The sequence below is a fragment of the Dermochelys coriacea genome, chromosome 1 (genome assembly GCF_009764565.3).
Source record: "Dermochelys coriacea isolate rDerCor1 chromosome 1, rDerCor1.pri.v4, whole genome shotgun sequence".
Classification (NCBI taxonomy): Eukaryota; Metazoa; Chordata; order Testudines; family Dermochelyidae; genus Dermochelys; species Dermochelys coriacea.
This window is the reverse complement of record NC_050068.2, coordinates 340,354,827-340,378,439: the sequence shown is the minus strand read 5'-3', so window position 1 is coordinate 340,378,439 and position 23,613 is coordinate 340,354,827. Positions and strand designations below refer to the sequence as shown.

General features: G+C 42.4%; 1 protein-coding gene across 43 annotated transcripts in view; it reads left to right on the top strand.

Moving 5' to 3' along the window:
* The window catches only part of CELF2 (CUGBP Elav-like family member 2), a 549,658-nt gene that overhangs the window by 509,242 nt on the left and 16,803 nt on the right, over positions 1-23,613 (top strand). For 31 of the 43 annotated variants that reach the window (XM_043498695.1, XM_043498655.1, XM_043498679.1 and 28 more), the window contains one exon: positions 21,934-22,053. In XM_043498695.1, the coding sequence (XP_043354630.1) occupies positions 21,934-22,053 (120 nt within the window). Of the gene's footprint in view, positions 1-21,933; positions 22,066-23,613 lie in introns of all 43 variants that reach the window. The other 12 variants (XM_043498683.1, XM_043498714.1, XM_043498829.1 and 9 more) reach the window with 1 other exon arrangement.

Genomic DNA, 23,613 nt, shown 5'->3' with positions numbered 1-23,613 from the left:
GGCTTTGTGAACCTACATTAATTAACGTTTGTGAAGCACTCAGATACTATCCTGATGAGTGCCATAGAAAATTCAATGAGGAAATGAATAATTCTGAATTTAGAGCAGGGTTTGAATAGTGTGCAGTAAATAAGGAATGAGGCCACGCAGTGAACAATGAGGAGAAAACAAAATATTCAATAGCTGCTCATTCAGTAAGCACCATTCATCCTATGTACTGAATGAGACAGGGGTCCTCCGGAAAAAATAGTGTGATAATATAGTAATGACTCTATTATCATGCATATGTACAAAGGGGCTGAATTAAGGTTGCAGAGGCAACCTTAATTCTAGAATGACTCTCCATGAGGTCTGTGGTATGAACAGCTCTCTTGAGGATTCTACACACTATAGATTTTGGAGATGAAAAAGATTCCTCAGATCAACTAGTCCAACTTCAGCCAACACAGGATTGTTCTAAAGGGCATTTCCAAGTGTTGCTTAACCTGAATAACTCCAGATATGGGAATATTTACACTTCCCTTCCAATATTATTTAATGACCTAATTAACCTTATTGTTAGAAAATATTTTCTGGTATCCAGCCTAATTATTTGCTTGCATCCCGCTTTTCCATTAGCCACTTTAAATGATTCTTTCCCACACAATCAGAGCATTTTAAAAGTTAGGGATGGCCTATTTGGCCATCTAGCCCTTATTGCTACCAAAGGATTGTTCACTACTGTATATTTTTTGCTGTGTTGGGAAGACTAGCTTTGAATGTCTGAATATATCCAGGCTTCTACTAGTATCTTAATCATCTTTATCACCTTTTTCTGGACCCCCTCCAATGTGATTATGCCTTCATTGAACTGGGGCACCCAGCACAGCATGCAATGTTGCAAATGTATTTAATTCAGTGCTTCATGAAGATAGGCTAACCTATGTAGTTGTGCTTGTGCTTTATATAATGCAGAATATATTGTGCAATATATCACATTGTAAAATTATATACATATATAGCTATTCAATTATATCTTAGCATCCATGCTGAGCATCTCCTCGCATTTATCTCTCTCCATGTCATATTGCCAGTGTTTTAGATTATATTTCCCAAAGTTATGTTGGTTTTGTATTTTTGAGATAAAATTTCATTTTTTGATTCCTTCCGGTTTCTCTGATCTGGCAAGAAATACCTTAACTCTTCTCTACTTCCCTTGAAAAGCGTGGAAGACTTAAGACCTTATATGGGAATGCAGGCCTCCTCTATTGAGTCAGATGCTGAAGCCCTGAATTAAGAGGCAGAGTAATTACTCCACCCAGGAAGGAGGTGAAGTTTGGACACTCCTCAGCTAGTGTAAATCAGCATAGCTCTGTTGGCTTCAGCGGAGCTCTGCCGTTTTATACTGACTGAGCACCTAGCCCAGAGATTTCCCTATGAAATCTGGGGAAGCTTTGGAAGAAGCCGGAGGTGGCCTTTTATTTCACTGTAATTTCATTTATAAAGCTGAGGGTACTGTATGGACGCTGTTTGCATAATACAAACATCCCAAATATGCAATAAAACTAAATACTAATGAGCACTAGCGCTAAGAAAACAAACTTGTACCATCCCTGAAAATCAAAGGGCCTAACAGTGGGAACCTGCAAATCCTCCTGGGAAAATGGGTGTTTTCAGATGATGACTGTGAATGGGATGTGCTGAGGCAGATGTTTCAGATGGGATGAATAAATACCTCTTAGGTGGCAACACAGAATGGGGGGCAGTGGTGCCCCCCTAGTGGCAGAGATCATGATTTTCAGAAATGACTCGTGATTTTGGGTGACACCTTGATGATTTTCAACATGGGCTGAGCACCCAATCTCCCAAGTTAGGCACCCCCAAATCACACATCCCTTTTCAAAATCTTAGCTGGAGTTAATAGCCACAGGAAAACCATTTTCAGCATTTGAAAGCTTACTGTGAAACTGAGTGCATATTTAATAGTCTCCTTATGCCCAAACGCACTCCACAACTAACCAACCACTGTTAAAATGTCCTTCCATTTAACCTTTCTTATCTGGTTCCACATTCTTCACCCTATTAAGTATTTTGTAAACCTGAACAATATCTTCATGGATTCTTCTCTGCTCTATGAAAAATACATTTAGTTCCATAAAGTCTTTTATAGTAGCACAAAGTATTTCCATTAAAACTTGAAATAGATTGGCAGAAAACTTTTGACTCTGCCTTTCAGTATTGGAGGTTTTGTCAGAGGAATGGGGGTACTTTGGATCTAGTTTTCTTTTAATTGAATTCTCCAGTTTGTCTGGTTTAGTGGGAATAAATTATACTGTCTGATTACAAAGCCCAGAGTAAGCACAATAAGAAATGTTTGTTTTTTCTAGATAAGACATTAAATTAGTAGGCCATGATTCAGGAAAACTCCCATTTTCAGGACCGCTTCGCTTTAAGCAGATCTTTAAGTCCCTTAGATGTCAAAGTGCTGTCCTGAATAGGTATGTATGTACATAAATACTTTTCTGAACTAGGTCATTAATAATAGTCCAACACAACAAAAATTCAAATCCAGATTTATCCCCTATTCCTTCAAAGTTCATTTCATGCTCAGATCCAGGGTTTTGGTTCCATCCAGAAGTTGGAGCTAGCAGTAAAATCTGGCATCCTCAAAATATGGGTGTTTGAATTTGGACTCCTCTTTAGACCTGGTCCTGTGAGATTCAGAGTGCCCTGGACTTGCACTGAGTTCTGCAAATGCTCAGACAGACTTGGATCCACTCAGTGCCTAATGGGGACACAGGCATAGAGATGACCCCAAACCAAAATCTTGCCTGATATTTGAGGATGCCACATTTTGCGGCTGGCCCCCAAGAATGCTTAATAGGACTTGAAAGGTGATCAGCATCTTGCAGGACTGGACCCTCTAATACTAACCGTTGAGTTTATATGAAACGCCTCCTTTCAAAGTACAGCCAATTATATATTTCAAAACAAAACTCTGCATTTTACTATGAACACAACCCAGTACAACTCCTAAATGGCTTTGACTCCAATCTATGAACAGTCATTCCCTTCCCTGTGCTGAACACTTTAAAGCATTCTCTCTCTCTTTCTAAATACTTTGTATTAAGCTTCAGACAATATTAATCCAGAAAGGACAGAGACAATGCAATCCCCAAAACTATTAATTTTTTTATAATTGTAAATTTATATTTTCAATTTTGCATACCCATGGAAGTGTCTCCCTACAGCATTGTTAGAAATTATTTTTTAAAAGCCTTTGCTTAAAAAAAACATGAAAAATTAAGCTTTCATTTTAGAAAAAAAAATCCCCTCAGGCAATAAATAGGTTCTTTTGTCTAGTGGCCTTGGGAAAAAAATTAAAATAGTTTAAATTGCCTGTGGTTATAGAGTAACAGTTTTTTGCAATTATTAGATGGTAGTGGATAAAAATGAAAGAATAAAAACCAGGTAAATGCATATTACTCTTCCATGAGTTTCTCACGGGTCTTTAGAAGCTTCATTTAATCATTTTTCTTGTCTTTTATTTTGATATAATTGTTTTTTTTATTTACTTTTAATCACCCTATTTAGTTAATGAATTCTTCACTCTTTTTTCCCCCACTTGCTTGGAACACTTTTTTTTTTTTTTAAACCGTTGGAACTGTATCTGTATAGAGAGGCAATATTTTATAATGGTTAAAATTTGGGACTAGAAATAAGGAATCCTGGATTCTCTTCCAGACTGTGGCTAGAGCTTATAAATAGATGCACTAGCTCAGTTCCCAGTGCCTGCACAAAATGCCAGTGAAGTCAATAGGACTCCACATGGGTGCCAGGGGGTACACTAGCAAATGTATGTTCAAGAACAGGGCCTCTGCCTCTAATTCACTGTGTGATGCTTAGCTTGCCTTGATTTACCCACATGTAAACTTAGGGATAATATAATTCACCTACCTCACATTGGTGGTGTTACGTTTAATTAATGTTTACACAGCACTTTTAAATTCTCTGGTGAACGGTGGTATATGAGCTCCCAGTATTATATAAACTGATATTATATTCCAGCAAATACACTACAAGACGGGAACATTTAGGCTGCCCACAAAAGTCAGGAAATACAAAAGTACGATTTCACATACACCTTTAATTCTGCCCTCTTGCATATGTGCATCACAATACAGTTTTTAATCACATGATCCTGTACTGTTTCCTAAATATAATACGGTATACATTTTTTTCAACAGCCAGTAGCACCGCCCTCCCAGGTGACTGCAAAGAGAAGGGAAGAGGCCTCAAAGGATAGAGCTTATTGTACCTGCATACATACACACAATGCAATTTTCTGGTACCATGGGGGATAATGTAGCTAACTCAGAAGCTAATTTAGCGGTGCACATAAGTAGCCTTTGTATTCCATCACATTTTCACAATTGTCCTATGCTGCTATAGTAAATATGCAGTATGTTGTGTAAGAATAGTTTACTATGTATCTTGCATATAAATGACCTTCATGGACTGTGAGTATACACTGTAAAGTACTACAGGATGCTAGAGATATGTATCGAACATTGTAGAAAACAATTCTGTGGTGATGGAATGTTTTTGAGAAAGAGAATATGATTCTGTGGTTACAGAATATATTATAAGTGCATATGGGGCAGTTAATTAGACATGCAAAGGTGGTTACCCCTCCACAAGATATTTTATAGGATTGGAATGCAGGCCCCAATTTTCAGCCCCAAAGCACAAACCTCCACCACCTGAGCTAAGGGAGTAACTGTGTTTGCTCCCAGCCATAGTAGTTTTATGTGCAACGGCTGCTAGAAAGGAACATGACATGCACTCACTTTACGAGCATGCTATACAAACTTAACTTTGTCATTTCCTGACTTTTGAGTGCTTATCCATGCTTGCTGAAGGCCAGTTTCAGTCCTTACGGAAGTCAATGAGTAGTCTAAGACAGGTTTTTAATAAAATTTTCTAAAATGTGTTTTTGTTTTTTCTTAAAGATGCATATTTTTTCTAAAAGTAAAATCCAAAAGGTTGAACTTCTTGGCTAAACAACACTGGAATGACTTATCCCAGATACTGTACATTATAAGGAGCCTCTTTATTCTGCCAGAGTTTGCAGCTTTTACAATATAAGATGAGCAGTGAATGAGGCATAGTTCCCTGAAAAACCTGTCTCATTCACTGTTCACCTACACCACACAGCTAAGCTGGCCCTGCATGCTCAGGTAACATGACTTTCTCAGCCTGCAAACTTGGAGCCTAGAAGCAAGTGTCTATGCAAAATATATTGTGTGTGCAAAGAATATGATTTTCAACAGGACATTACACTCAAGTCAAAACCAGTTTTGACTGTGCTTTTTCCATGCCAAAGTTCAACTTTCTGTTCCCATCCATTTTAAGCAGTAGAGCTGTTATAAAAATAAAATATAAAAAGCTGCAAACATTTTTAATTAGGATAGTAAATATATATAAAACCCATACTCAAAATAAGCTACTTCTGGGCAGATGCCAACACTGGAAAATTTCATCCCCTAAGGAGGAAGTTTCTGAAAGTTATAAAGCAACTGAAAACGGGGAGTTAGAATAGAAATGCTTTCCCAATTTAATGAGGGCAGTTGATGCCAATCCCATTACAATTAATCTGTTTCCCTTCTTAAAAGTAGGTGGTCACTTACAGTCAGTATCTGTGGTTCATTGGTCAAAACTTTATTTGCATCAACATCATCTCTGTTCACTTTTCCTTAAAGATTAAGTAAAATTATTCTTAGGACATTTATTATTTTATTCTACTCAATAACATAGCAAAAGATTGCCTTTGTTAGTTAAAAGTATTCAAGTTGGGAACACAATTGTTGAAACGTTAGGCATTTTACAGAAAATTTAAGATACCTCAGCAGAGACGCAGCAAAGAATGTTCAAATAGACCTTTTTAAAAGCTCCTCTTTTTATTCACTTCAATACAATACCTATTTCTCCAATCAGCAGTTCACGTCTGCCACAGTGACATTTTGTTATAGGCCAATTCACCCACTGTGCTGTCTATGATTTGCTTCCAGGATGATCCAAAAATAACCATACCTGTAGGTGAATATGAACCTTGGACAGGTTTCTAAAGAATGAATCAAGGTAGATGGTTCACGCTGGAACAAATCAGTTTAAATCGCAGCGGCTTTCTCTTCCACTTCCAACAGTTAACCAGTTATATGTCTTGGCATAGAATGAACATGATCAAGTACAATATATTGTACTATCATTTAAAAAGCTGTTCATTACATTTGGGGGAGGGAATTCACCTATCTTAACATTCTTTATTTTTAGGGCAAAAATATCTATCAGATAAAGTAGTTTTTAAAAGGCATGTTCTGTGCACTTATGTAACAAAAGTACATAAATTCTTATGATGTATTTTAATCAAGACTGATTTCTTTTGTAAGGTTTGGGTTGTGCCTTGTACATTTGAGAGAAACAAGACAGAAAGGAAAATCCTGATAGAGGGTATGATCTAGTTGTCTGAACATGGGACTGAGAGGCAGGAACTTCTTCGTTCTAATCCCAGCTCTGACACTGCCTTCCTTTATTTGGCCTTTTTCAAGTCATGTAATCTCTCTGCCTAGCTTTACCCATATGTAAAACAAGAATAACATGTACTTGCTGATTGCCTGTTCTGGAGTCTTAGTTGGTATTTGTGAAATGCTTTGAAGATGAAAAGTGCCAAGTAAGAGCTAAGTACTATTAGGAAGTTGTGTTGCAGCTGTTGATACACTTTGAGGCAAGTCATTATTTCATGGATAGGCACCACTGATCCCTGGTGTAATTATTGCTATAATGGGCATTGCATGGGGTCAATTAACTTTCTATGTGTGATGCAAATAATGTTAGTCATAATAATGTTACTTATTATTAATGGGAAGATGTTATTACCAAGCAGTGGATGCCCATCTTGGTTCACTCACCAAGGACTGAATTAGAGGCCTCTACAGCTGAAACATGCAGTGCTCAAGTTAAAGAGCAAAGACTCGATTCTTAGATACTCCATGGATCAGAAACAGAGGTGAACACACAACATACATTGACCAGTGGGTTACACTGGCAAATGCGTCTTGATTTTCCTAATGTATAATAGGCCATGGCTTAAAGTAGAATTTTTGTCAGCGAAACATTCCCTTTAATTGTGAGACTTGTGACCGAATTTTTTCACTCTTTGATGCCTAAATCCATAATTTAGGCACTTCAACAAGTGACCTGATTCTCAAAGGCTCCAAGCCACGAACAGCTCATGGTGACTTCAGTGAGATTTATTGACACTTAACACCTCTGGATCTAGGAGCCTACATGTAGACACCCAGGTTTGAGAATATTGGTCGAGATTTAATGTTTTTAATAGCACCACAAAAGTAGGCTACACATCTCCCAATAAAATGTGGCCTGAGGAGCTCTGAAACTAAAGTCCCCATCTTGCAAAGAGCCATCTTGAAGTCAGGATGTCCCCATCCTATCTCCCTCATCTGGGAGAACGACGGTTATGATAATGACCTGAAGGGTGAAGTGGGGACCCATAAGAGTCGTCAAGCAATCAACAAACCAGAATGGTCTGTTTGTAAAATATAATTGTCCCTTAAAATGCATTAGTTCCTTTGCACATATTCCTAGAAAGTATATTCATCTCAGATCAGGGTGTATTGCTGTAGTATTGTTACTAGGACCATAAGGAAATTAAATTGATAAAATGCCATTGAGTGGTATGGTGAATAAAATCAACAGAACTTGCAAGTAAATAAGTTTGTCTGTCCTGAAACTTTAGGAAGGGTCTTTCTACAAAATTTCTTGTCACCTTTTAGAGTGACTATTAACATTGTATGAGGTTAGACCTAGAAAAATCTGACTCTGTTTCCTCAGGGTTACATAACTCTTCTTTACAGTAAGAAAGAGCAGGAGTGTCCTACTGTATGCATGGAACAAGATTTTTAAAATACCAGCTGCTGTAAAAAGGATAGAAATGCATTTGTATTTTTCAAAGCATAGCATTGTTCTCGTTAGTCCAATATTTTTTTGAGGAATTGGAGTATAGCACTTAAACTAAACTCTAGATTAGAAGGATCTATTCAACACAAGACGTATTTGGGTTTTTTTATATATAGTACATTATCTTCTGCCTAAGGTATTACATCCATTGTGTTAGCACATTTCAGGTTTTACATTTTGTGATATGTACAGGTAACGCTATGTAATGTAGTACCTTTTGGCAGTGTGTCTCTACCACATGATCTGTAATAATTTTCAGCTGTGGTCAGCCATAAGAAATTGAATATAAAAAATAAAAAAAAGCTTATCAGTACAAGTAGCACATAAGGCACAAACCACGGCTATATTGCTGGCTTGTTCAGGTTTATTTTCTGCCAAAGAATCAAGTGCTGCTGTCACCTCTGCTACAGAAGGTGGACACTCAACCTCAGACACCGTGTGCTTTGCAGGAAGATCTGACTGAGAACAGGCTGGAGTTGCTAATTGTCATGAATTAATTTAAATCTTGATAAAACCTGCACACATGAAGAAGTTTAATAGTAATGGTTCACCACACCAGTGCTTTCCCCACACTGCCCAGAATTGTACATTGTGCCCAAAGATATGCTTGTTGTGATCTCCTGATATTCTGTGGTATGTTACAGGACAAATTCGTGGAACGTTTTTTAACCACATCCCGTTGTTTCAGTATTTAAAAAAATGCTTTGTCTGCTGTGACCTAGTGGATTGAATATGGTGCTAAGAAACCTGGGTTCTGTTTCTGACTTTGCCACATCTATGAAATATTTATCTGCCTTCAGAGGTTTGTAAGGCACATTGCTATCTCTGAAAGAGATGTGCTATGTTAAGTGCAAAGTGCTATTGTCATACTGAATTGGCACCAATACATTATTTTACAGCATGTACAATGTATTGCTATGCAAAGGGTAGGAAAGGAATATGAAACTAGTAGTTTACAGCAGCGAAGGCCGATCTTCACCAATCAGTACAGTTCAAACAGAACAGAAGAAGCCATTTCAAACCTGCCCAATGTGTTACCTGCTCTTCCCACTCTCTCCTTCTCCATAGTCTCTCAGGCTCCCCTGCCCTTAACGCAATATATTTGCTAACATAGTCGGCTTCCTGTAGGTAGAGAGATGTGTGGTAGAAGAAACACACACATCACTGAAAGAGAAGACAACAAAAAATAATCACCTAGTAGACGTTTCCACCGTCTCTGCAACAGCGTGGATGTTCTCTGATTTCTCCTCTTTTCTTTTAGTTCTATGAGAGGAATTATGCTCTTACAGGGCTAGGAGCTAAGGCCATGATTTAAAAAAAAATGGAGCCAGAAGTTTGGCTCAGAAGAAGAAACGCAGAAGAAAAAGACAGTCCTTCCCCAGTCTAAGTATAAGACAAGAGAGAGCAGATGGCTACAGACAGACAGGGGAATACAAGGAAACAATGAGACAGTATTGTCTATATAGACAAGACAAACACAGAGTGGGGGTGCTGAGCACCCAGCAGATCCTATTTGCACTTTTGAAAGTCAGGTCAGCTATTTAGGAGCCTAAATCTGGGTTTAGGAGTCTAACTTTGGGCTCCGATTTTTGAAAATTTTGCTCTGGATTCCTGGGTGCTGTTTCAGCTCTGTTACTGAAATGCTGTTTAGCCTTAAGCAAGTCACTTCATCCCTCTGTGCTTCATTTTCCCATCTGTAAAACGGGTATAAGAGCATGTACTCACAGGATCTCACAAAATGTTAATCAGTATTTGGAAAGCCCTTTGCAAGGCTTTGATTAGAGCTCCTTAGAAGAGCTATGCTAAACTCCGATAGAAATTGAGACATTCCTGCTAAAATGTCAAGACAGCTTTGAGTTGGGCTGGGAGGGTCAGCCTGAAAAAAATCTCCTTGGTCTCCTTTGCACATGGGAGATTTGAAGCTGAGGTGGCAGCTACTACTGCTTTTCCTTCCTTCCATCTAGGAGATGGTTGTCTTGCAAGACATCCTTGGCCTCTTTCTTCCTCAAGCCTGGATCAGCCATTATGGAAGTCACTAGGCCTTGACGTGATGATGACAGGGAGGGCCTGGTATCTCTGAGTCATCCCTGAGTTGTTATTGCACAGTCTCCCCTCCCTATGTTGTCATTCCACTGCTTCTACGTGACACTACTGCTCCCCTGTCTCTTTGTTCTATCCTGAGCGTGGGTAGAACACTTACATTTAGTAAAATCTTGATCTTTGACATGTCAGGCAGCACTTCAGAGATCAGCGTACCAGTCTTAAGTTTTTAGTTTTCCTTTCAGCCCATCAACAGCGTGTTAATTAGACAGCCTGACAGAAAGCCAGCCTCTCTAACCCAAGAAAACCCTCTTGCCAGAAGTTGCCCCAGAACACAGAATTGAATTGGTGCATGCCTACCTATACTTATGATACAGACTATAGCACCACCAGTTTGGATGGGAGTGAATCTTCTGATTTGCTGGAGATCACCATAAAGGGCAGACATTTTAATGCCAATTGCATGCGCTAGCTAGATTAGAATACTGATGAGCCCTTTTGAAAGGCCAACTGCGTCTTCCTCCAGCACAAATATTGAATATACCCCCCATTTTCCTCACCCCACCAAAAAAAAATCTTCACAGGAATAAATTAAAACTTGGAGGTGTGGTGGTTATCACAGAATAATTAGACCGCATGGGATAAGAGACGCTTGAAGTTTGTTAATGCCCCGGGTTGTGATTATCTAATAAAGATGATGCCTCTGACATTGCTTAATTATTCTTCCCTTTTAGAACGTTCCTTATGCAGTCAGAATCTGTCATGTGTGCTCATTTCGGACAGAAATACTACCGCAAATCCCACCATGCAGTGTTATGTGGGCTGTTTGATTGACTCGACCAGTTTCCTCCTTCCCCCCTCAACCCCCATGTTTAGAATTTTTATTTAATAAACTACAGCATCGCTGCACTTCAGTTGCTCATTGCTTACATGGCAGACATTTAACAGATGCATTAGAAGTGACATCATTGGTCACACTTTCTTGTAAACCAGCCAGTCGCTGTCAGTGGCTATGTTGGTGGGGTTATGTAGAGAGAGCTGGTTTGGATGCTTAAGGTCAGTTTAGCACTGATTCTAAATAACGTCAGTTGGATGGTGTAAGTCCCATGCTGCATAAGAAACTACCCACAATTCAGTGAAATTAGTCTCTGTCTTCAGGAGAGGGCTGGGACTGAAAGACCAGGGTATGTCACCGATCACAGTTGAGTGGGAAGGTTTGTTTAGAGTCTGTCCAACAATGGAAGATTCTGGCCAGTGTCCTTCATCTCTCGCTTTTGCCAGCAATAAAATTCATTACCTTCACTTAACATTTGAGAGAGAGAGACCCAGTTACCATTAAAAAGAAAAGGAGTACTTGTGGCACCTTAGAGACTAACAAATTTATTTGAGCATAAGTTTTCGTGAGCTACAGCTCACTTCATCGGATGCATTTGGTGGAAAATACAGAGGGGAGATTGATATACTAATCTCCCCTCTGTATTTTCCACCAAATGCATCCGATGAAGTGAGCTGTAGCTCACGAAAGCTTATGCTCAAATAAATTTGTTAGTCTCTAAGGTGCCACAAGTACTCCTTTTCTTTTTGCGAATACAGACTAACACGGCTGCTACTCTGAAACCAGTTACCATTGTTTTACAAGCTGAAGAGTAAAATGACAATGGAGAACTCTGCCTTCACTTGATTATCCTTAAAGCCAACTCTTGTTTAGCTTTGCCCTCCCTCTTGTACCAAGCGAGGGATTAAAGAAGATTTTTAACTCAAGGGACTTTCTGGGGGAACTTGTAAATTCCATTCCCTGGAACTAGCCTTCTTAGATTTTTAAAGAACTTTTGGTCCTTACTTCCACCCCACTGCACATCTCTTCTTTCTTAATCGCTAACTGGGGAGCTGTTAGATACTTTATTAGAAAAACAACATATACATCTTTTTGTATTATTCTTATTTATTTTCACTACAGTAGCATCTAGCGGCCGTAGCCGACTCAGGACCCCATTGTGCAAGGTGCTGTACAAATACAGAGGCCTTGTCTTCACTGCATTGTTAGCTCAAGGTATATAACTCCAGTGTTGCCCCTAACCCAACTCCTGTGCATACACAAAAATCTCTAGCCTCAAGTTAAGCAGAACTTTAAACTCAAGCTAGCTGGCCCTTTAGGGAGAGTGGATTGAAACTCAGGTGCTGCTGGTGCTTGAGCTAATAATACAGTGTGGACTCAGATACTCAGTGCTGCTCTGCAGTGTGGCATCTCTGACTCTAGTCAGGCTGTCTTGAAATGGGTCAAGCCACCATTGCAACGAAGACATGCCCAGCTGGTCTGACACTCTAAATACACAAACCAAGGAGAGGGTAAGAATGGAAACAGACACACACCTTGGTGAAATGATTTGCCCAAGGTCACCTGGAACATCACTGGCAGAGCTGAGACCAGAACCCAGCTCTGTAGACTCCCAGTCCAGGAGGTGCTCCACTAACCCATGCTCATTCTGATGTAGCCTAGGGTCTTCGTCTATGACTTGCACTCAACTGGAAATCACTGCGCTCCTCTTCCGCTTTTTTTAGTCAGGAACAGATTAAATCAGGATCCTATGCAATCCGCTCCCTGAAGTCAGAGGGGGCTGTGGATGCAGTGGTGAGCCAGAGACAGACTCACAGTTGAGGGCTGCCTGGGGGAGGAAGATAAAGGACTCAAGAAGGGAAGAAAAAGAAGAGTCTGTCTTGGTAGCTTTGAGAAGAGGAGACTTTCCCAGAGCAAGAGTGAGCCTAGGCTGGAAATCTGTACATGCTTGCAGGGAGGAAGCTGAGCCTAAACGGTAACATTCCGTTAAGAAAAACACCAAGAAAGAACAAAGTTGAAGTCTCCATGAGCAAGCACTGGGGGTTTGTTGATGAGCATATGTACATCCTCTGGAACTGGCTGCAGAGGATGAGAGAACAAACTGGCTGCTGTCTCCGAGCAGGATTCTTAGAAATGGAAAAGGTGCAGTCTCCAGAAAACAAAATCACCAGAGTCAAGCTGCTTCCGCCTGTATTGACTTGTAAAACACAGGCTGTCATGGGGAACATAACTGAGAACTATCTAAACAGCACTAAGGGAAAGGTTGCGTGCACAGTGAATTCAAGTGCTCTTAACCCAGTTACTGACATGAATCTTTTATGAAGAAAGCACCAAAACAGACACCAATTTCACAGACCTTTTTAAAAAAAAAATATATGTGATCAGAATTATTTCCCAGTGCATCGGATGGATAAATGGATGGATCTCTTGCAGCAAAGCACTGCTTTCAGAACTGTACAGTGGAGACTAGGATGCAAGCTGGCCATCGCTGCAAGCTGTCAGAGATCACCAGCACACAGAGATGGCCAATCCATACCCAAGGTCATGCCCCCATCCTGGGCTTAGGGTGGTGCAGGAGCTGATACTGTATATCCCTTGGGTAGGAAGAATCCTTATGTAAGCAGGGGAATAGTCCCGCTCTTTTGGGGAACTTTCCTGGCTTCTGCACTTACCCCGGTGAAGTGGGCTAGCGAAAGGATCAGAGTCCTCACTCCCACTTCCTTTACCCAGTGGCCTCCCTGCTTTTGAGGACTCCCCTTCCACTCTGTCTGGCAGAGTCCCTGTAACCCAACAAGGCTGGGCCCAGGATTCCTGGGGGGCTCAACCCCCAACCCTGCTGTGGTCACCTAGGACAGGAGCCAGGGTGTCCCCACTCCAGGGTACTCTCTCTGCACTGTGCACTTCTCTGACCATTACATACAAGTTAAAGCAAATGCAAGTTATTTAATCAACAATTAATTTAAAAAAGAATAAGGAAAAATGGGAAAGGTTAAAGGAAACACATCAGCCCGCTCTGTGGCAGGGAACCTCACAAACAGTGTCTCTGGAATGTCAGGGCAGTTCACAGTCTGTTCCTTGTAAGTCCCCGGCCTTCTTCTCAGGCCCTGGCTGTGCTGCAGGGATGCTGCGGGTTGGACACTTGCTCTGGTGGTGGCCACGCGCTCTCAGGCTCTCAGTGGCAGGACCCTTCTTCCCAGTGAAAGCCCCGCCCTGTCGGGGTTACGATCCAAGCCTGGCCTGCAGAGCCTCTTGGCTGAGGCATCTCCCTGTGCTGGGCCCACTGCCCAGGGTCCCCCTCGCTCTCCCCCGCTGCTCATCACACCCAGCTCCAGACTGCTCCAGCCCCAGCTGCACCACTCGGTCTCAGCACGGCTGCTGCTGCTCTGCCTCCAGCTCCCTGGGCTGCTTCTCTGGCCCCTCTGGCTCTGGTTGCTGCAGCTCTGCTCCCAGGACAGGTCTGCTCTGCAGGCTGCTTCTGTGACTCTGCTCCCAGCACTGACCTGCTTCCTGGGCTGCTTTTCTGGCGCCTCTGGCTCTGGTTGCTGCAGCTCTGCTCCCAGGGCAAGTCTGCTCTCTCTGGGCTGTGCCTCTGACTTTAGGGCTGCAGCTCTGCTCCCAGGACAGGGTCTGCTCTCTCTGGGCTGCTTTTCTGGTCCCTCTGGGTCTGGCCCCCAGCTTAGCTTGGGCCCCATTCTGTCTGACCCAGGCAAACCCAGCTCACATGGAGGACGTGACCTCCCTGGCCGCCTGACTCCCTGATTAGCCTACTCACCCTGTCATTCAGGCTGACCTGGAGCACTAGCCTCTCCCCATTTGTCCTGGGGGTTGTCAGTCTCAGGGTCCTGATTCCCAATCGACCCTTCCCTCTTTTTAATACTGGGAGCTAGCAACAAAAACACCCCCACTGGATGTTAGTAAGGGGGCAACAGTCCCCTTACACTTAAATTGCTGACTAAACCAGAATTGTGGCTGCTTTGAAACACTGGAGCATCACAAAGCAGCCTTGGGACAAAGCAGTATCTGGCCCAGTGGATCTTGACTCCTATATTTTGCTCTCCGCAGTTATATGGAACTAGTGGAGAATGTGCTATAGGGAAAGCCTCCATGCAGCTAGGAGGCCCTCGCTGAGGCTTGGAGAGGAGAATTCTGCCCTTATGTTGTTTGCATACTCTGACACAACAAGAGCACAAACCTTCCTTCTTTTTAAACTAAGGCTAGGGGGGTGGGGATGTTAAATAGGGTTACCTAAAACAAATACAATAATGTTAAAAAGAAATAAATCCCACTTAAAAATCATAGAAACCGCCATCTGGAATGTTGCTGTTTGATTTTTATGCCTTGAACCAAGCCGATATTGTGTTATTTTTGTGGTCCTGTTATCAGACATCTGCTTCAGTCTTTTGGAACCCAGCACGTTGCCCAAGAAAAGGTGGGACGTCAGTGACAACCTTTAAGCATATGGTATGCAGCTTCATAGGGATGCGCCTTTTCCGTGGGATGTCTTTTCACTAGGGAGTCATCGGAGACCATTATAATCTGACATTTATCACAGAGAGTGAAGATGGAAAAGGTCTATTAGATCATCCAGTCCGTCTTCCTGCCAGTGCACAGTTGTGGGCTGCATGATCTAACAGGTCCTTTCATCCAGAACAATGATGATAATTAGCATTTATTCAGCACTTAGTTCATTGCAAAGTATTTTATGAGCATTAACGGATTCTCACAGCAGCCCTTTGAGGTAGATAACGGGAGCCAGCTTATAGATGAGGAACTTGGGGCACAAGAGGTTGTGAGTTGCACAAGAGCATGCCAAATGAATCTGTGTCAGACTCAGGAATATGGTTCTAATTTTATCACTTGTGTTACAGTCACTCCTAAGGGCCCAGCCAGGATCATGGCCTCATTGTTCTAGGCTTTATGACAAAATACACATAGGAGGAAAGAGTCTCTAACCCAAAGATAGTACAGTCTAAGGAAACAAGCTTGACAAAAGGTAGGAGAGAGGAAATATTAGTATCCCCATTTTACAGATGGGGAACTGAGACAGATTAGGTGACTTGCCAAGGGTCACACAGGACATATGTGGCAGAGTTGGGAAATGAAACTAGCTCTTTTGACTTTGAGTCCAGTAACTTCACCGCAAGATTACCCAATACATTTTCATACAACACTGTCATTCTTTCTGTGCTCCATGTCACCATACTCTCTCTTTGCCCAAAGCACTGACTGGTTGTGCAGTGCTCAGACAATGCGGAACAGGGTGTAAGTAATATTACACATATTACTGACTTCACTTGCATAGCTACAGATCTGACCATCCCTGAGCTCTGAGTGCCAGCCTTATGTAAATTGTCATCACTGCATTGACCTCAGCGGAGCTTCACCAGTCTGTAGTATCTGAGGGTCTTTACATCAGGATTGGATGTCTTGCTAGGCTGGCATTTCCAAAGGATTTTAAGGGAGATAGGTGCCCAGATTCCATTGAAACTTTACTACTTTAGGCTCCTTCAAAAATCCTAGCCCTAAGAGGTAATGCCAGTTGCTGGGCTTGTTGCAGAAACAACTGGGTGAAATCTGTGGCCTGTGTTAACACAGAAGGGCAGATTAGATCAATGTATTGGTTCCTGCTGGCCTTCTGTGAAATCATAATTATTATTTGAACACAGCTATAGGTGTGACTGGTGCCTTGCACTTCAAAGTTAGACCTGGCCCCTGACCCAAAGAGCATGCAGTCTGAGGTCCAGATCCTATTGCCACTGAAATTGATGGCAAATCTCCCACTGATTTAAAAGGGAACAGGATCCAAGCCTTAAATTCAATATGTCCTGGTAAAACAGCAGGTAAGGGTGGGACAATCAGGTGATGAGGTACTCCTTTTAGTGACATGCCCTGTGACTGAATGCACCCCTATATTCACACCCTCCACTATACTGTAATACTCTTTGTACAAAATATGCTTTGTGCGATATCATTTGAAAACTAATAAGTCACTGGTCAATAATATTATGGCAGATGGTAACACAAGACCTCACTAGTCTGGACTGCACACACACACGCGCGTGCGCACACACACGCACACATGCATATCTAATCTGGATATGACATGCCCCCATCCTAGTTTAGACTTTTATGATAACTTTGATTTTATTCATTTGCATGGGTATCCATTGAAAAGAATGGGGGTGAGAATGAGGTAATAGGAAGGAGAGCAAATAATTGCATGAGATACTGGATCAGAGAAATGGTTCCCGACATGAGGTGCAGGGAGGGGAGTATGAACTAAAGAGCAGAGGCTGTAATGGGAGAACAATCATCTTGACCTTCTTATCTTTCACATATAGAACCTTTCATTCCAAAGAGGTCCCAAAGTGATCTACAAACTCTTTATAGAGGAGCAATGCAGACCCCTCCTGGGGAGAGGGCAGCAGGCAACTGGAACAGAGTACAGCATTGGGAACTGGGGAAAATTTGGCCCAGGATTCAAGTACAACCCCTAGCCTTAAAAGTGCAACTGGATCTTTCAGCTGGTTGCTCAGATAGTTTTTCATATTTTCATAATTTTTAAGATCAGAAGTCACTGTTATGCTGATGTAGTCTGGCTTCTAAAACAGGCCGTAGAATTTCACCCAGAAATTCCTGCAATGATCCCAATAACTTCTGGAGGAGCTAGTGCAGTGTTTCTTAACGTCTGGTCTGTGGTCCAGCATGAGTCCCTGAGATCTCCATGACACAGTTTAGGAAGGTAGCAAGCCAGTCCCTGGTATCAAAAAGATTGAGAAACACTGAGCTAGTGCATGTCTTCTAGAAAAAGACATCTAGTCTTTCCAGTGACTGGTATCACAGTGATGAGTGCTGTAGAAATGCCTCTAAGCAATAGAATCTTGTCTATCATGTTACAAATGATTATAAAATGGATCCAGCCCTTTAAAAAACGTGAAAAAATTCAGTCATAGTCTGAGGGCAGCCCTGTTCTCCTACCATTAGTTCACAATCACCCAACATTCACCTGGCTAGAACACAAGTTGCTTTTTTGTTCCTTTTATCTGTCTCTGCGAAGCTAGCTAGCTTCCTTGATGCTGCTCATGTAGCTTATTGAGGCTCAAATGTGTATAGGTTTTAAAGGAGGCAGGGATAAAATTCCCAGTACAAAATGAAGAATAATCAATTTACTGTTACGAATACAAGACTCCATAAGGTAGAGCTCCGGAAGACTAAGCCATTATGCACATTTTGTACATTTCAGTTTTTCTAACCATTAGACTAAACGTTGGTAGAAAGGCAGCATAAAGAAAAACCTTCCTAACAGTGCTATCGGTCAGCACATCAAGCTTTTCTAAGAATCTGGAGACAGCTACTTACTGCATATTAAGCACTACTCTGAGACAATTCAATTCAGAGCAGCAATGTTCCAAACTTTTTTATTATTATTATTATTTGGTGACATAGGGGCTCCAGAAGAAAGCAATTTATAAATTCAGTAGGTATCCAATAGATTTTTGTCACCTGGACAACTAAAAGCAATAAATATAAATATAATATATAAATATAAAATAGCACTGTGGTGGCACTGAGTTCTGCTCCCTTTGCCATTGCTGAGCCCAGGAGCTTGGTAGACGCTCGAGAGTTTTGCTGGTTTCCCAAATGAATGGCACAATATTCTAACTTTACCACAAACTGTGTGATTTTTTTTTTCTGTGTATTCATCATACATTACATTTCTAAAGCAAGGTCATTTCAACTGAAGGAAAAGAGGGAAGAGACAGGATAAGCTCCTGTAATCCTTAGCTTGAGACCAGTTTCAGTGTACGCCACAGGTAGGAGAAATCAGTTGAGATAACGGGCTTCTATATGTAAAGCTTCCATGGTATTTTACCTTTTTCCTTTACTACATTTTTGTGTTCTGTAAGTAAAACAATGTTTCATTTACTGGTGGTGTCGAGCACGTTGTAGAAATTTTTTTCAGCTATTTTTCTACCTATGGTACTTATGCGGCCCCTGTTGCCATAGTATCTCACAATCTTTAGTATATTTATCCCACCAACACTCTGTTGAAGTCCACAAATTCTCTAAGCTCCTTTTTACAGCTGGGGAGCTGGGATGCAGAGACTGAATTGCCCCAGGCTCACACAGGAAGTCTGTGGCAGAGCAGGGAATTGAATCTGGGTTTCCCAGGTCCCAAGCTAGTGCCCGGACCACTGGGCTGTTGTCCTTCCTGCTCTTTACTCCATACTCAAATTATATTGTGTGCATGTAAAATCTTTAATCCTACACCCCTCAAAGTAGCAGTCATCAAAATAGGAAAGACCCTCAAGTGTATCTGACATGTCTCATGGCTTATTCCTCCCATCAGGTTTGCAGTGCAGATCATTGCAAGGCAGTAAAAATAATTGCAACATGAGACCACTGATTTCTGGGCTGCTTCAGTGCCCTCAATGGCATTTTATAGTAGTTCTGAGTCACCTGAATATTCACTCAAATTAGGATAATGTGAGCTCTAAATTCAAATTTATGAGAAAATCTGAGGAGCCTGATCAGTGTTGACTGATAGAATACCGAAACTTGAACCCAAGAATACGCCTTAAATTTGGCCCCAGAGTTTGGTCAGTCACTGACTATCCATTTGAGTTGTGTAGATCTGACACCAGAATGGAAGAGAAGGATTTGGACTGCCTTCCTCATTCACAAGGATGTGTTAGCAAGCCATCTGCTCATTAATCTCTCACACACGAGGAGTTTTAATCTTAAATTTTATGATTTAAGGTTCTTATCTAGTTTTGTTCTGAATAAAACAAATTGCTGATGTAACATGGAGCTGCCCACCAGATAGCATTAGCCACAGGGAGCTTATTACACCACGCATTTAGCCACTGTACAGACTCCTTATTTGCTTCTGGATACAATTAGACTTCTGTCTACAAGGCTTTACGTACCTTGGATCCTGGCTGACTGAGAAATCACTAGTCTCCACTACATGCACACATGACAGCAGGGTTTAAGACAGAGGTGGGCAAACTGTCCTGCCCAGCCCCTGAGCTCCTGGCCCGGGAGGCTGTCCCACCTCCCCTGCAGCCACGCCGCCATGCGGCGCAATGCTCTGGGCAGCGGGGCTGCGAGCCCGGCCTGACCCGGTGCTCTGTGCTGCGTGGCACAGCACGGCTGCCTTTCCTGGTGCAGCCGCGCCGCCAGCCACTGGTGCACCAGGCAGCACGCTAAGGGGGAGGGGAGGGGGGGTTGGATAGAGGGCAGGGGAGCTTGAGGGGTGGTCAGCAGTGTGGGTAGAGGTTGGGGTTGTCAGAGGGCGGGGGAACGGGGGTTGAATGGAGGCAGGGGTCCCAAGGGGGCAGTCAGGAAGGAGAGGGGGAGTTGAATGAGGTGGTGGGGGGCAGTAGGGGCAAGGGGTCCAGGGGTTCCGGGGGGGGGCAGTCAGGAAGGAGAGAGGGGGGTTGAATGAGGTGGTGGGCAGTTAGGGGTGGGGGGGGGCAGTCAGGAAGTAGGGGAGGGATTGGATGGGGCGGTGGGGGGCAGGGGGTCCAGGAGTGGCCAGGGAACTGAGATCGGGGGGCTTGAATGGGGCAGGAGTCCCGGGGGAGCCATCAGGGGGCAAGAAGCAGGACGGTCGGATATGGGGTGGGATCCGGGCCATGCCTGGCTGTTTGGGGAGGCACAGCCTCCCCTAACCGACCCCACCATACAATTTCAGAAATCCAATGCAGCCCTCAGGCCAAAAAGTTTGCCCGCCCTTGGTTTAAGATCAGTGCGGGCTCCCAAGCTAACAGCATCTGCATTGCAAAGGCCAGAAGGCTTGTTGACTCTTCGTAATTTGTTGACCTTTAGAGCAGGATGCAAGGAAGTTTAAGGGTGTCTTGGAGTTGTGGGGAGCTAGGTAGATAGATGTGTGTATGACTTTGTTTAAAGTGGGGAGGAATTACTTGCACTTTATTTGGACTCTGTTAAGGCCTACTCCTTCTTTGATAAAATTGTCTTCCACTCTCTTTGTTGCATCCTATCAGCCTAGAAACTTTAACTTCTTGGGTATTCACTGCCCAGCTGAGTGCCTCTGATGGAGGAGACGGCCCCAGAAAGGATGAAGAGGATTAGCGACAGAAAGCCTTCGTGTCCATTTCACCACAGCACAAGTAGAATGTTCACTTTAAAATAAGATGTTGCCATTTCAGATAACACTGCTACAGAGGAAAGATGGTCTTGCGACAGTTGCACTATACTGGGACAAAGGAGATATGGCTATAAATCCTACGGCTGCCACAGATTCTATGTGTATTATTGAACATGTCCCTTAATCTTTCTGTGCCTCAGTTCCCCATCTTTGAAATGGCAATGATAATACTTCCCTCCCTCAAAGGGAATAAATACATTTCATATTTGTAGTGTGCTCAGATACTGTGCTGATGGGGGGCCACAGAAGTACCTACCTAGATACTACAGTGGAAGCCAACAGAAAAATTAATTGCATTTGGTATTTCGTTAGCTATTTTTTAAAAATTTTATATTTCAGTACTTTATATTCCATTTATATGGTGCCCTAAAGATACAATGCCATGATGGTATCTCACTTAGGACAGAACAATTCAGGTTTTGCTTGAGCCCAGAACAGGAACTGTTTATGAGACCAAATCTCAGATATCAATCCCCAGCCGTATGAGTAACATATGGTTGCTTAACGGCCATGTTAAGAAGGGGCAGGATCTCTGGCAGTTTGGCTGGCTGATCAGCCCTTAGTGCTTTATTGATACACTTTTGAGAATGTGAGAGATGTTTTTTAACTGTTCACAGTTTTAGTGTTTCTGCAAAGAAAGCCAAATTACTTAAATTTCACTATCAAATCCACACCGCTAAAAAGTTCAGCAGTGCTTTCCATCAGCAACCAATACAGGAACTTACTGAGAAAGGTTTCAGTGTTGGTCTGATTACTTACATTTTTGCAAGAAGTCCAGTTATTAAGATTAGAATCGGTGCTTTTGTGACTGATACGTTTCAAGTTCTATTTACTTTAATTAATATTGCTCTACTTTCTCCCCTTTTAGTGGCTGCGTCAACTGCTAATTCCACGGCTGGTGCGGCCATGAATTCTTTGACTTCTCTGGGTACTCTCCAAGGATTGGCTGGAGCTACTGTTGGACTGAATAATATTAATGCACTAGCAGGTACCGTAAACAGTGAGTATTTATTGCTGTGGTGGACAGCCTTCCCCAGTAATCACTGTAGGAAAACTATCAATTATAAACAGATTGTTACTTTTAACAAATATGCAAAACAGCGGGTAAAGCTGATCAACTTCTATTCTTGGCATATACCTGTATATATAGGGCCCTACCAAATTCATGGCCATGAAAAACATGTCACAGACCGTGAAATCTGGTCTCCCCCCATGAAATCTGGTCTTTTGTGTGCTTTTACCCTATACTACATAGATTTCATGGGGGGAGACCATCATTTCTCAAATTGGGGTCCTGACCCAAAAGGGAGTTGCAGCGGGATCGCAAGGTTATTTTAGGGGGCTCATGGTATTGTCACCCTTACTTCTGCAGTGCCTTCAGAGCTGGGTGCCTGGAGAGCCGGGGCTGTTGGCTGGGCACCCAGATCTGAAAGCAGCGCCCCACCAGCAGCAGCACAGAAATAAGGGTGGCAATACCATACCCTGCCATCCTTACTACTGCGCTATGCTGGTGGCAGCGCTGCCTTCAGAGCTGGGCTGCCAAACAGCTATTCTCCAGCTGCCCAGCTCTGAAGGCAGCGCTGCTGCCTGCAGCAGCACAGAAGTAAGGATAGCAGTACCGCAACCCCTCTACCCCCCCACACACAACTCCTTTTGGGGTCAGGACCCCTACAATTGAAACACTATGACATTTCAGATTAAAATATCTGAAATCGTGAAAATTTACGATTTTAAAAATCCTATGATCATGAAATTGACCAAAATGGATTGTGAATTTGGTAGAGCCCTACATATATACAGTCCTTTAGCCTTCAGGTTTCACTAATCGTGCCCTCCAAGGTGGATTCTGTTGAGTTCCTGGGGGGAAAAAAAAGACTCCTTTTCTTGCAGGACATGTGGAATTTTAGGACCTGTGCTAGATAGTCAGAATGGATTCTGGAGATTGGTTTTGGTTATATGAAAGGCTCCTTTTGATTTCAGAAACCAGAAACATAAACCTGTGAAAACAGGTACAGCACCCGAGCACAAGATATAATTCAGGAATTAGTTTATTAAGAAACACGCACTTGTTGCAACTTTTCTATCAGTTATAGAGTGAGAATAGGACACCTTCTCTGACCTGGGAGCTGCATATTTGCTTAAAAATTAAAACCAATTTCTTGGTTTTTAATTTGCAAGTATGTGAGGATGGCTCAGTCATCTGTAGTACTAGCGCATGTAAATTTCTCCCATGTGGTGTAAAACAAGCACTGACATTTCTAGCTAAAAGGAAGATGTCAGTCGTTAATCAGAACCTTCATCCTCATTATCAACCACAGTAGCCAATCACAATCAAGCTTCTACTGCAGAACAACGATCCCTTCTGCTCTGTTTCTGTTACAATGACTTCACTTTTGCCTTCATTGGAAGAGACTCATCTGGCTGCATCTACCCCCTGCTGCCTAGCTTTTTTTAGCTGCTGCTGTTCCTTGCATCTAGCCTACAATGCAAGGAATCTATTTGGTCACCACCAGTTTCTAATTCATTAGCCATCATAATGTACCCACAG